The sequence below is a fragment of the Oryza sativa genome, chromosome 11, assembly GCF_034140825.1.
Source record: "Oryza sativa Japonica Group chromosome 11, ASM3414082v1".
Lineage (NCBI taxonomy): Eukaryota > Viridiplantae > Streptophyta > Magnoliopsida > Poales > Poaceae > Oryza > Oryza sativa.
The window spans coordinates 12,455,693-12,469,993 of record NC_089045.1 but is presented as its reverse complement, the minus strand read 5'-3'; the positions used below and the strand labels follow the sequence as shown (position 1 = coordinate 12,469,993).

The following is a 14,301-nucleotide window of genomic DNA, read 5'->3' as shown; positions in this document are numbered from 1 at the left end:
TCACTTTTAGAAATACATATCCGTAGTTGAGTCGGTTTTTAAGTTTGTTTGCTTTTAGAAATACATAAGGAGTCATATAAGAAATCTTTTAAAAAAAACTCCTGTGCTAACTTGAGACAAACAAACTCCTAGCTGCAGCTCATGATTTTCTAAAAATATATAAATATTCAAGTAAATTCTCATAGTAAATTTTTATCTTAACTAAACCAATATATAAACTGTAGGAGCCTCTCCTACAGTAATTTTTCCAAAAATAAGAAAGAAAAACTCAATTTCATCTCCTAGAATCATGACTGCACACAATTTGCTTTCCGAACCATACCATCAAAGAACATTATGATGCGACTTTAGTAAGAAAAAAAAATCATAGGCAGGCAAAGACTGTTACATACTTGTATTGTTGTGTGTAACTAAACACAGAAGGTAAGCCGAAGGTAGATAGACGCTAAAATTCCTCATACTACGAATACAAAGAAGACATAAGACAGACTCAAATAAAATTATGATACCACTTTAATTCAATAAAATCATAGGCAGGTACGGACTGTTACTTATTTAATTAAACGGATAGTAGCCAAAGGTGCTAAAATTTATCACGCTACGAGTACAACCAAGAGATAGGAAAGAGCTACTACAAAAATAATTTGGTTAGATTCACTGAATCAGAACTGTGACAAACTTAATCAGTTTGGTCGACTTCCATTGCTTCAACATTGTCCATGAGAATTTCTCTTAACTTTCTTCTCCTGTCCTTAGCCAAGCTAATGCATTCCTGCAGAAATTAAAGGTCAATCAGGTGTATCCTCAAATGGTTGTCTATGCCACATGGTGTGCAAAGTTTTCAGAATCAAATAGAACTAACAAATTAGTGAAAATATATGTGCTTAACTTGGGGCTAGTTTGGTTTGCTACCTTGTCAAAATGTACTCCATCAAGACTAGCATATCAAAATTTTGGTAGAGCCTATATATTCCTCTAACATTAAGATAATTTTGGCACAAAACTAAGCAATAGTTCTCCATCTCTACACCCTATTAAAATTTATCAATGCCAAAATTTTGGCATCTAAATTTTGGTAGAGTAGAGAGACAAGCCAACCCTTGATAACAGTATAAGAATAGGAAATATCACCAAAACATAAAACTCAGTAGTATCTAACTTCAGACAGCTGCTATTTCGTCCTGAATCAAATATACAAATGTAATTCCTTTGTTGTCAAATACATGAAGCCTGTTTCGCGCCTGAATACTTTACCAAAAGCCAAAAAAAAAAACTACCACAGATACTATGGAAATTTTTATTAAGCACGGATTAGCTAACAGACCTTAATAGTTGTCATAGATGTCACTGCACCTCCAGGTTTTTGTATTGACACTATCTGGTCTGAAGAATCGAGAACAATAGTCACAGAAGTCTCTATTATTGATTCTTCTTCAGCAGTTGGATCCGCTAGAACATTATCCTTGTGAAGTGCACATGTAAGGGAAAATGGAACATTAGTAATCGTAAGCTTCCTCTTTTCTCTGTTTACCAATTCATATTTGGCTTTGCCTTCATTGCCCCCAACAGTAAATACTCTACCATCATCACCGACAGATACCAAAGGAATTTCCACTGCAAATATAACATAGTATTAGTAATGAAAATTAACTAAAGCACCTTGAGATGTTAACATGAAGAAAATGGAACAGACCAAGAACTTCAGATGCACAAACTTTCTATAAAATGGAAAATGAACAGGCATAGAGCAGCGAGTTTTGACCAGATAATACTTCCATGTCAAATCTAACAGGACTTGCCTTGCCATCTGAAGTTTTTTGTTGAATTTCAAGAATCATAAATGACCAGGAAATAATCAGTAATATCCTGTACATAAAAATCTCTTTGTACCTACAATGTTTTCATCTTTTTTTTTCACCAATGCAGGGTTGGTTATGATAACAGGATCACATATAGCCTCACTCCACACTCCGCCCAGAGCTCATAAGGTCAAAACAAAACACACCTTCCATTACTCTATTTAGGCAAGCTTCTCACGCACATAAACCACCAAACATAAGAAAAAGGTTTGTGAGACAGCCACATGAAACCATATTAAATGAAAGACCACTTAACATCTTCATTCACGACATCGACTCCAACATTACAATCTTTCAAATGATACAAAACAGAATGTGGATCAAGTTACCCCAATCTTGATGAGTCCCGTTTCTCAATGTTTACTTTAGGGGAGAATTTTCCATTGAAAATTTTCCCCGTCAACAAACTTTACAAATCTAAGAAGTATGGCAAGTAATACTCCCTCTATTTTATTTAGCATATAAGAAATCATACGAGTTTGCATAAGATTAAATAAGTCTATAAAACCAACAGAAAATGCCATGATATGATAAATGAGGAAAAACTATACGCCATGTAAAATGAAATAGACGAGGGCATATATTTATGGCTATTAACTAGTTTTATATATACATAAAAAACTTGCGGTCTTCCTGAAGTTTCACTAGGTAGAATAGAAAAATCAACAATATTTACATGTTAAACTACTCTATTTTATATGGTTCTCATCTAATAATCTCAAAATGTGCTATGAACTGTCTCATAAACCAATGCGTACAATATTTAGATGATTAGCAATAAAAAATTAAACTAACTATGGATGTTTAACACTCAGTCACATGCACCAACCAGTTCAACCAAAAGCTTAAGCTGATGGAGAAGGATGGACAATTCACTTATCCTTTAACACTCCTCGTCAATCTAGGATCCCTCCTACCTCACACTTACAAGGCTTGCCAGCGTTTTATTTAAACAGTGCCTGACAAGATTTGAACTCAAGACCTCTTGGTAGTGATACAAAATTGAATTGCATGCACCAGAAAGTTCACCCAAAAGCTTAACTAATGGAGAAGAATAGGCAATTCCATGAGTTTGTAGTTATCAAAAAGAGTATTTAATGGGGGCACTAAATCTGTAATTTGATTCATACTGACTGAATAAAGCACTAACTGCTAGCACATATTACAATAGCATATTTACATTTCAAAATGAAGAGTAATTAAGTAGTGAAAAATGTCAAATCAAGATAAGCTATCAGAAATAAGGAACGTACAATGTGTAAATGCAGCAACAGCTGAGATTAGTGCAGCGTCGAATAGAGACCCATCAGCATTCAAACAATAGACATCCTGTAAAGTTGAGATGTCAAGAAAACAACAGAAGTATAAAACACATACTTTTTGCAAACTTGTTTTTGGACGGGCATTGCCTGAACTTATTTTTATGCCATTGTTTGTTCCTTTACAAGAGCTGTGGTTGTATAAAACACAAATACTTTTTGCAAACTTGTTTTTGGACGAGCACTGCCTGAACTTATTTTTATGCCATTGTTTGTTCCTTTACAAGAGCTGTGGTTGATGTTGTACTTTACACCCACCTCTATTAAAGACCTTCAGCTGACAGATGTACGTAGAAATGTTGTGTTGCTTGCATTTTTGCAATATCTTCCATTAAAAAAGTGTATTCTTTTAAACATGTGTGTGTTGTTTGCATATTGCAATATCTTCTGCAAAAATTGCAATTTTGCAAATATGTGCGTTTAGGTTGTTGATTAATCTCATCTAGTGGTATATATGATTTTCTGATTTCAGGGTACTAGTTGGCATTTATCACAATGCTCAGGTACAATAATAGTATACTGGCAAATCTCACATCATGCGCTCAGTTCTATTGCAGCAAGCAACCGCAGATAACAGATTTGGTGCTGCCACATGAACTGTATTTTAGGGAAACAGCAGGGAAAGTCCCTGTTGGAGTTTCCGTTAAAAAAGGGGCATATTTGTTCAATGCCATAAAAAGGAAATTGGAGTAGGAAAATAACATCAAGAAACCAAAGCTTCCAAAGACCATTAACACAGAAAATTCTTGAGAATACCATCCCCGTAAACTTTTTTCATCCATATCTAATGTTTCCATCCTACTAGGACAAAGATAAAAATAAAAGATACAGGTTATCTGACATTCTCCTCATCTCTTGACGTTCTGGGAGCTGCTATAGCGTGATTGAGGACAAGCACCGAGCATGCGCGACCACACATGACGTGCTCCAATGACTGAAATAGCAACAAATGGTGAGCATGGCATAGAACACGACAAGAAGGTTCCATTTTTATGGACATATAGAAGAGATCAGAGAAAAATTGACAGGAGCAGCATGGAGGTGACATGGCAAGATTGGCAATACGTTCTAATGTCATGCGGCAGTTGTTGAGCACCAAGGAAATGCGACAAGTGGCAGTGGTGATCTAAGATTCCCACTTTGTCCACACCCTTTTACATCATGCTACAGAACTCCAGTCGCTGGATCCATGTCACAGATAAAGGCAGTACGATGTTGCCAGCCACCATGCTTGAGGACCTGCCCAATGCGGAAGTCATCGCTGTCATGGCCAAGATGCTCTGGGTGGACGCCAACGCCATCATGAAATCTGACCTCACATTTGCTCTTGGTGACAGTGGCTTCACAGGATGTGGCAGCTGGGAGACGCTAATGGCATCATCCTACCACGCACCATGGGGAGAAGAGGTCTGTGGCCATGCAGCATGAGAAGAATAGGCACGTCTATGTGATATGAATTACAGAGAAAAAAGGGAAGCACATGAGAAAGGAGGAAAAGGCATAATGTGGGCCCACCTAGTAGAAATATAAGAAGAAAAAAGAAAGAATGGGTCATTAACAATTAGGGGTGGGCGTTCGGTCAGGACCGACATTTCGGTCCGGTTTTTTCGGTCTTTATAAAAAGGAAACCGAAGTTGTCTCAAGAAACTTGTGGACCGACAGTTCGGTTAACTGATACTTCGGTCTCGGTCTTCAGTCTGACCGACCAAACTGAAGTATCCTTTGTGGCACTGGATTGCAGACTTGCATATAGGGACGAGGGCGAGAAAAAAAATTAGTATGAGATGCTAGTCGAAGCAGGTAGTAAATCACAAGCATACACACGCAACTATTGCTCTTAAGCACAAAAACCCAGATCTGACAAAAATGGAATTCAATCGTTCAAGAAAATGGGATTCAATCATTCAAAGATTACGTGTTAGAAATCTGAAAAAAAAAACAATCGAAGGATAGAGAGTATAGGAGAAACAATCATCAACGAGAGAGACAATCCTCTCGACAGCAGGCCACGGCGCTACTGACAATGGCGCTCAGGCTGCACACGCACAGCAGGCAGGATATGAGCAAGACGACGACGATGACCTCACCGCTACCGCACCGACGGAGACCCCTCAGCAGCAGCCACAGCCATCATCTTGTGCCGTCCTGCCACCAGATCTCGCGCTGCCTCTGTGGATCAGATGAAGCGCCGCCGCCAAAGACGGGAGGGAGCAGGCGCCAAGCTGCTAACCCTAGCACTGGCGGCACTGCCGCTCTACTCCCCTTTCTTGTTTTTTTTTTTTTTAGAGATGTTGCCCACCAGCTGAACGTATATGTGCTACGCTAATGGGCTTGTGGGCCATATATACGTGAGCAAGAGAAGGTATTGGGCCACTTCGGTCAGTCCGGTTACTTCGGTCGGAAAGGCCTGATGACCGAATACACCGAACTAAGTTCGGTCTTTAAAATCGTACAACCGAACTAGTGACCGAAGACCGTGATTTCGGTTTTTTCGGGTTCGGGTTCGGTCTTTTCGGGTCTGGTCTTCGGTCCTCGGTTTTTATGCCCACCCCTATTAACAATCATGGGAAAATGCACTGGTGATGGTATTCTCCAGCATTTGTGGGGTTCGCGAATGGTATTTGGCAGCATGTCACATTCACTATGGCATTTTCCAACTCCAATTTCTATGCGATGGTATTGAGCAGATTTGCTCTAAAAGATTTAGTTTTATGTACAAGCCTAGAAGGGAAAAGAAAAAGGGAAAACAGGGTAGCAGACTAAAGCATATCATTATTCATACATTTTCCAAGAAAATATTCAGCACTTTTTTAGAGAAATACTTAAGGATAGGAAGCACTAAGAAAAGAGCCCAAATAAGATATTTATTTAGTTCCGACTTATCTGGGGGACAAAATTCACTAATAATAAGTTTGTTGTCCCAGATGAAAAGTTTGTTGTTGCAAGCAAGTTACTTCGTGTCGATCATCCGAGCCATAAAACATTGGACAACTTTTACAGTGGTTCTATTGAAAGTAGAACTGATCTAGACCTTCTGGCTTTTTTCATTAAACGGACCATATTTGTTTATAGTACTGACTCAATACCAGTGGTACAACCAATGGGGGTATAATTGTCCAATGAAGATCCTTATAAAGCTGTGAGTTAGGTTGTTTCTACTGGTAGTATTACTGGAAGTAGATAAATTCCAGTAGAGACCACTATGAAAGTGCTCTAAACATTAATGTCCACAATCATGACAAAATAACTATCATCCCTTGAGGAAGGCTATTGCTGACTACTTGACATTAGGCAAGCAGCAAGCAATTGATGCTTGGACCAGGCTTCAAGGATGAGAAGCCTTGCGCATCTTATTTAATGTATCACGACTAGATTTCAGGTGAAGCTTTTCAATTTGACTTATTGGAGATGCCCAGTAAGCCTTACAAAGAGAAGGAACCAATAATGAAATCAGTGATTACCAGGTATGCTAACCAAGATGCCTTCCCACTGATCAAACAGAGCTCCTTCAAATTTAGCATCCCTGAGCTGCACGAGAGGATTAAATAAAGCCACCTCTGTATATGCCATGTATGCAAACGGATATAGAAGTTTCACGGGCATACAGAAAAATAGATAAGTCATATGATCAACAAGACTGATTCCACAAAATTAAATTCCCCATTTCTGGTTTTCTACTAACAAGTAGAACAAGATGAACCAGCCCCACTGTACAGTATGCAAACGAACTGCCATTTTATCATGCCCAATCCTACATATAGATCATATTGGCTAGCTAAAAGCGAATCAACAAAATACTCTTCAATAGTTCCATTTGTGCTAATGCAGTTTCACATGACTACTTTGCTGATTAAAAAGGAACCCCATGATTAAACTCTAAAGTCCAATTGCTACAATATAGCAAATCAGCATGATTTACTGCAGAAAATAAATAAATTAAATTCACTCCTGCAGACAGGCATTCATCCATTCAAGCAAAATGCAGATTATACACATGGAAAGCACAATGATATGCCCATTCAGTCAAAGGACATGGTACGTGACGAATGGAGCAACAGCAAGGCACGATATACCTCATGAGAATGTCCTCTAGGTTCTTGGAGATGACTGGCGCCACCTCTGCCGGCCGTCCTGGTCTGACAAGCGGGGAACAGATAGGCGGCATGTGGAACTCCACAGCTGCAGAACACCACGGCACCACGCCACAATAGAAACGCAGATAAATTAGCCAAACGCGCAAAGCAAAAGCACTATGAGAAGATAAATCAACGGCAAACATACCAATAGATCCTTCGTCGGGGGCCTCACCGGAGGGCGACATCACCTCGAGCTTGATCGACGCGAGCATGGCCTGCCGCAAACAGATACGGGAGGCATTTCGTCAAATAGGTGGTGCACGGACGCCTAAATCAGGAAGAGTGGCGGGGAGAGGGAGGGGTGGAGAGCGGCGGCTTGGGGGGTCGTACGGTGTCGCCGAGGCGGACGAGGGCGGAGCCGTGGGCGGAGGACACGGCGGCGAGGGCGACGGTGGTTGGGCGGGCCTCGGCGGGGCGGCGCGCGTCGGGGCGGACGGATTCGCGGAGGTGGCGCTCGAGGAAGGCGAGGGGGAAGAGGCGGCGGTACGCCTCCACCTCCATCTCGCCGGCGAGGCCGCCGGCCGCCGTGGCTTGGGCCTCCGCCGCCATCTCACGGGTGGGTGGGAAAGGAGCTTGGGACTGGCTTTGTCGACAAAGGGGGTTTTCTTTTTGGTTTGGGGTGAACGGTCCCTTGCTAGGGTTTAAGGCTCTTCCTTTTTTGGGCATCAGTTCGTCCGGTTTGCATTGGGGATTTTGATAATTTTATGTAACTAGCAAAATGTCGGTGCGTTGTAACAGTAAAGATAATATATGCATCGTATTATGTTATAGATATAGCTTTAAAAAACCATGATGGTTGTATTAGAGGGCTAGAAATTCTTACATTAAGAATTAGACTTTGTTAGTTAGATTATAACGGTGTAGATTAATCGATATAGTTGTACATCTTTATCTTTACCTATTATAAAAGTTTAAGATGTTTTTGTCAAAAAAAATTTCGTACGTTGTCCGACTCTATCCACGCGCGCAGTTATTTTTCTTCCCTTTTCTTTTTACCCCGCATACGGGTATATCGCGGTTCATTGAGATCGACTTTTTTCCGTGTGATTTCCTTCCCACGCGTTGGATCTATTACATGCAGGCCCCAAATCGATTGTATCCTGGCCCATGTCCCACATCCCACGTCATCCTTCAATTCCATCCTTCAGATGACGTGGTGACCTTTTTTTCATCTATCCATATCTCTATCTCCATATCTACTGTTATAAAAATTAGAAATGTTTCCCCTAAAAATTTGATGCGTCATCTGTGTTTGAATCGGTTTTCATTTTATGTTTTAGTTTTAATTTAATGTTTATGTCAAATCCTTTCCTTTTATCTTATGTCAAAGTGTCCCTCTTATCCGAGACGTGCGTGAATTAATTGGGCCTGCACTTTTCACGTGTCCCTTGCCGCACGCAATGCCCTCACGCCCGTGATTTTCTGCATGCCAGATTAGGCCCGCAACGCCCTCGCGTGCGCGATTTGCCTTTGCCGCATGTTCGATTGAGATTGTGTCGCCCTCGCCCGTATCTGAAGATGTTTTTGTCAAAACTATGGTACGTCGTCCGTATCTGATTCCCGTCACACGTAACATTCATTGCAAAGTAATAACTCGTGAGTGAACTGCGAAAGAGAGTTCGTGTGATGTGGATACCAAGCGAATGATACTCACAGAATCCGTGTGGATATCACATGTATTGTTGCTCAGATCATCCAATTCTATTTGTATTATAAGACACGATTTCTAGGATATGTTAGCATGATTTCAAGTCAGTCTCCACACATGATTGTACGTACTACCAGGGATGTCGTTACAATAAACTGTAATAATCAATTTTACTTTCGAAAAGAACATGCCAACTGAAATAAAGGATGATCAAAGTTGCTGATTTCGTCCGCTATCAATTCATGCCCAACTTGAGATAAAGCTGGACAACAAATCGAGCTCGTGTTTGAAGGCCTTATTGTTTGGCTTATGCTTATTCCTATAAGCCAAATTTTAAATTTTAGAACTTATTTACACACAAATAGTCTTTTATTTGCCAATAAGTGATTTTGGTAAGCACATGAATAGATGAAACAATGGGCTGTGATTATTTTTCCACCGATACATATGTATAAATTAAATTGGCTCTACCCGTTGCAACGCACGGGCATCTTTTCTAGTAAAGTATAATTTTATTTAAATTGTAGAATGGGATACAATTATATTTATGTAAACAACCATTATACCAATTCAATAATATGTTGTTCCGTATAGAAACTATGTTTCGTATAGAAACTAAAATTTCCATATTTAAAGCCAGCGGATAACTAAATATGAAGCCAGCAGGTTTCCAAGGTTGTTGATATTTCTTAATGATATTACTAAAAATATAATTTCTAGCAATGACACCCGAAATATTACTCGGTATTCTTTACGGTTACAGATATAATCTGCAAGCGCGCGGATACACCGCTGTAGCATTTTACCCAGAAGTATTTTAAGGTATCATATTTATTTAATCCTAGGAAAAGATATGATAATAGAGTACTATGCTAGAAATTTATATCACTCGTACAGATCAAAGTCTAATGCAGGGGTTCATCAATTCAAGGATAGATAGATTAACACACAGAAGGAACTAACCAGAATACTCTCACTAAAATAATAATCTAAACTAAGTGGAGAAAGAATAATAACATAATCATTTTTGTACTTATAGTATATAGTCATTTTAGTCTGCACTTGCCATTATACAATTATGTAGCCAATATCCCCAAACTATGCCCTCCTGGTATTTCGAGAAACCACCCCTAATTGCTGAGTTTCTTACGACAATCTGTTATGGCCATTCAACTGGTAATAGATACGGAAGAGTACCCACACCAGGAAAATCTCTTAGCCCTATATACGCACATGGAGGAATACTCGTGGCATACATCACCATTTAATGTTATCTAATAATCTAAGCACCACGATTACATTACTAAATATTACTCTACATCTTTGCAGATGACATAGAGAAATCATATAAATGAATATCAAACCAATACCATTGCATATCTCCAGTAAGCTAGCTACATAATTATTACGAGACAAGTATGAACTAAAGTAGGTACTCAAATAATTATATAAATGAAGTAAAGGACCAAAACTATACAAAGAAGAATATTTCATTACTGAATTAAATCTTACAAGAGAGAGAAGAGTTACTAGAGTCATACTCAAAATCTCCAGAAGACTTGAAGAACTAATAAATTATTCTAATTCTACTCCACAAGCACTAGACACAAAGTAAATAAACTAGAGAACTCCTGCTTGATCCTCCTTGGTGTGTATTGAAATGGAGAGGGAGAGATCCTTAAATAGCCTCCATATGACGGCTGTGGTGGTTGGAAATGTTCTAAACACCCCGCAACCGTCATTGGGGAGCAATCTAGGACGTCCACATGGAAGGCAAGGATCAGAGGCGCCGGTGGTGGTTCGGCCGAACCCTGGTGTAGGATCGAGATGTCGACTAGAGGGGGGTGAATAGGCGATTTAAAATTAAATGACACCTAATCAAAACTAACCTAAGTTGCTAGGCTTGGTAAGGGATAAGTCTAACTAAGCAACTAAGTTATGTTTTGCAATCCTAGGGTGAAAGTGGCTCAAATAAAAGTAAATCACAATTCCTAAGTCTAGTTTAGCAATCCTAGGGTGATATGATCTCAAGTATGTCTCTAGGAATGTAAATTGCACAAATGTAAATGCAACAAATAAATGAGACAAGGAGACAGTAGATTTTTCACTGAGGTTCGGAAACTCGCCGGTTTCCTACTCCCCGTTGAGGCGAGCCCAACTCCACCGCTCAACCACAAAGCCACCGCACGCCCCCTTCGTCAAGGGGTGGGCAAGGCGGGAGCCAGCCCACGGAGAGGACTACCCAAGCCTCGATCACTCGGGGTAGTTCTTCCTTCACTCCGAAGGTGGTGAACTCCAAACCAGTCAACACCGGCGCCAGGGCCTCCTCCACAATCTTCCCAGAGAGGTCACCGGGAAACTCCTCCACAAGTTGTCTAGGAGGCGGCAACCTCCAAGAGTAACAAGCAATGACGCGGCTCGGAGAAGATCAAGTGCCACACTAGCTCTACAATGAAGCAATGCACTTGACTCTTGGCTAAATCAACCCTCAACCACTACAATGGATGAACATTAAGCTCAAATGTGTGTGAGAGAGGTGCAAGGGGTGTATGCAATTGAATTGGGTGCCAAGAGAGACCCCTTGCTGCTGGTGGGGGAGTATTTATACTCCCACCCACCAAAACTAGCCGTTGGGGGCGAAATCCCCCAACTCAGTGCTCTGCCGGTCTGACCTGAGGTGTATGGCTGGTCAGACCGTGCTAGTCTACAACAGCTAGAATACAACTTCTAGTTTTCTAGCCGTTGTAGGCCTGTCATTGGGCCCCATTGCCCTAGCCGGTCAGACCGACGTTGAGTGGCCGGTCAGACTGGCCTCGGCTCGGTCTGACCGAATACGGCTCCGTCGGCTCTGTATCGTCCAAACCAGAGCAACACCATCCCAGCCTCCAGGCGGCCGGTCTGGCCGCACAAGTGCCGCCGGTCAGACTGGCCAATCATGCCGGTCAGACCGCCACTAGGTGGCCGATCAAACCAGCCTCTGACCTGTGGTCAGACCGGCCCTGGTCAGGGCGAACTTAGTGAAAAGGTGTGTGTTGTGAAATGTGAGCACAAGTCTAGATGCATAATGACCTAATGTGACAATTAAAATCATCTCTTTGCTAGGTCATTACCCCTCTTAATAGTATGGCAAAGCTATAAATAAACAAGCACAATTTTGATCACCCAACACCTCGATCAATTTAAAATGAAAACACTAGTTTACCGTCTTCTCTTCCTTTTGCTTTGCGCCGTCAATTTTAATCCATCGATAGACATCCATGCGCACACATAATGCGAACCTAACTTAAAATATATAGCTCAAAAGAACAGTTAGTCCACAATTTGTGTTTATCATTAATTACCAAAATTAACATCGGGGGCTTAGATGCTTCACCTGGGTTGGCCCATCTTTTCTCCCGTACCTCGCTTGATGGATCCTAAGCTCAGTGGCATGGTGGTTGGGCCCAATTGCAGGTGTTCTAGTGGGTTTGTGGGCCCATTCATCCATAAGTCTGCCACCCGTCGAGCTATGATTGATTGAACGATTATTTTCCATCGTTTCTCCTCCATTTATATGAAAATCTCCTGTATACAAATACTTTGACAAGTACAAGTAAAAATAGATTATGCTTAAACCAATATGCATGCAAGCATTGCTAGTTCTCCTTTATTTCCATATGTATTGATGGTCGAAATTGGTATATAACGACCGTCAACAAAGGTCCAATTTGAGAGCTGGGCCATAGGTTTGTAGCCTGTTGGGCTTTGGCTTTGACCATGTTATGTGTGGCTGTGTGAGCAGCTAGGTGCAGCAGGCTCACGTAAGGAGAATTGACTCCTCCGACGATCAACGCATGGCCGTTCGTTCCACATGGTTATGGACTAGGACTTACGGACACAAGTGATCGTAAGACGTACCAAAGCTCAAGCACGAAAACAGAACGATCGAATCGGAGACATGGCAAAGTGGTGGGTTATACACGGCATGTGTGAGGATGTGAATTAGACTGGGGCACGAACGACGTACGAAAGTACCGGTAAAAACATCTTCAATTTTTATAAAGTAAAGATAAGTCCGCTTTGTTTTATTTACCACCTAATCCGCGTGCCTCCCATAACACGCTATCGGGACTACGAATTGTTCTATTTGGTACCACTTTCTCTACTTTTACTGTATTTTCACCTTTTTTTATTCCATTTTATTTATTTTTCACATGTTTCTGGACTTATTTGCCCTTGGCCCCACCTGTCAGATCCAGAGAGGATATCCTCCTCTCTTTGGATCGATTGATCCATCCATCCGCCCCATTCTTTGGAGAAAACGGACAATATGCTACTCTATTTGTGGGGTTTCAATGAAATGCCACCCACTAAAAAGCAAAGGATAAAATGTCACTTAATAGGTTACCTTTAGAATACTTTGCCACTTTGAGTTTTGAGACCAAAATATCCCTAGTTGTTTAGAAAGAGGATATCCACATATTTGTTGAAGCTCTCGCTGAAAATAAAGCATTTGAAAACGGACAATATGCTCATAATATACTGTCGGGACTGTGAATTGTTCTTATCCTTTTCATCGCGTTGAAGCTCTCGCTCGTCCAAATGTCTCTGATAGTCAAGCTACCCATTGTTGTTTCCTCTTTCTAGTGTTTGAGCTTCACCTTGTTCTCGGGACAAGAAGCTTCGTCGTAGCCAACCAATGCGACGAACTTGATGGCACCAGAGACGTAGGCGATGGAACGATTGTGCATTTGCGCTCAAGAAATGGCGAAGTTTGTGGGGGACATCACGGCAGTGGGGCAACGGTACAAACACTAGCTTGGGGCCTTCCGGCGACAAGATGTTGTCGCAAATCTGAACTTGTATGACTTGGTTATGTATAATATGGGTCACATTCTCATATTTGGTTAAGTAATCTAGATGGAATTCTCAAATTTGGTTATTCAACTTGTTTGGCTTCATGTATGAATACATATTACGGATACAAGCTGCCAAAGGTTTTCATAGGTTTTCTTTAGTTAATTGACATATATGTTATATTATCAAGAACTAAACATTTTAGTTCTCATTTCAGGTAGCTGGCAGTATTGCAATATCCTGTCAAAAATTGATCATTGCATTTAGATAGTTCCCATTTCTTTACAGGTACATGCTATCAAAAAGTTGCATTTGAGAGCAACACTGTACAACATATGGTTACACTATACATGCTACCAGAAAATTGCATACATCAGCTTGAAAGGGTATCATGTACACAGGGCAAATGAGCAAAAATGAAATCAAGCAATTCCTTCTGCCACCATCTTCTCTTCCAATTGATTTTGGGAGCAACTAGAAGAGAGCATGCGGCGTCATGCTGC

At 40.9% G+C, this 14,301-nt stretch overlaps 1 protein-coding gene across 1 annotated transcript; it reads right to left on the bottom strand.

Moving 5' to 3' along the window:
* Positions 1-487: 487 nt before the first annotated feature.
* On the bottom strand, positions 488-7,930 carry LOC4350355 (uncharacterized). Its single transcript, XM_015759909.3, has 7 exons — positions 7,645-7,930; positions 7,460-7,529; positions 7,252-7,357; positions 6,640-6,706; positions 3,113-3,188; positions 1,325-1,614; positions 488-772 (listed from the first exon to the last, which is right to left on the bottom strand). Exons 1-7 carry the CDS (start codon positions 7,861-7,863, stop codon positions 680-682), a joined length of 921 nt encoding a protein of 306 aa, XP_015615395.1. The 5' UTR covers positions 7,864-7,930; the 3' UTR covers positions 488-679.
* Between the last annotated feature and the right edge of the window lie 6,371 nt (positions 7,931-14,301).

Excerpts from the sequence above, each read along its gene's own strand:
- LOC4350355 (XM_015759909.3), bottom strand. The coding sequence starts at position 7,863 with ATGGCGGCGGAGGCCCAAGCCACGGCGGCCGGCGGCCTCGCCGGCGAG. Across the intron at positions 7,530-7,644 it reads TCGTCCGCCTCGGCGACACC|GCCATGCTCGCGTCGATCAA; the intron begins GTACGACCCCCC and ends TGTTTGCGGCAG. Across the intron at positions 1,615-3,112 it reads TGTTGCTGCATTTACACATT|TGGAAATTCCTTTGGTATCT; the intron begins GTACGTTCCTTA and ends TTATATTTGCAG.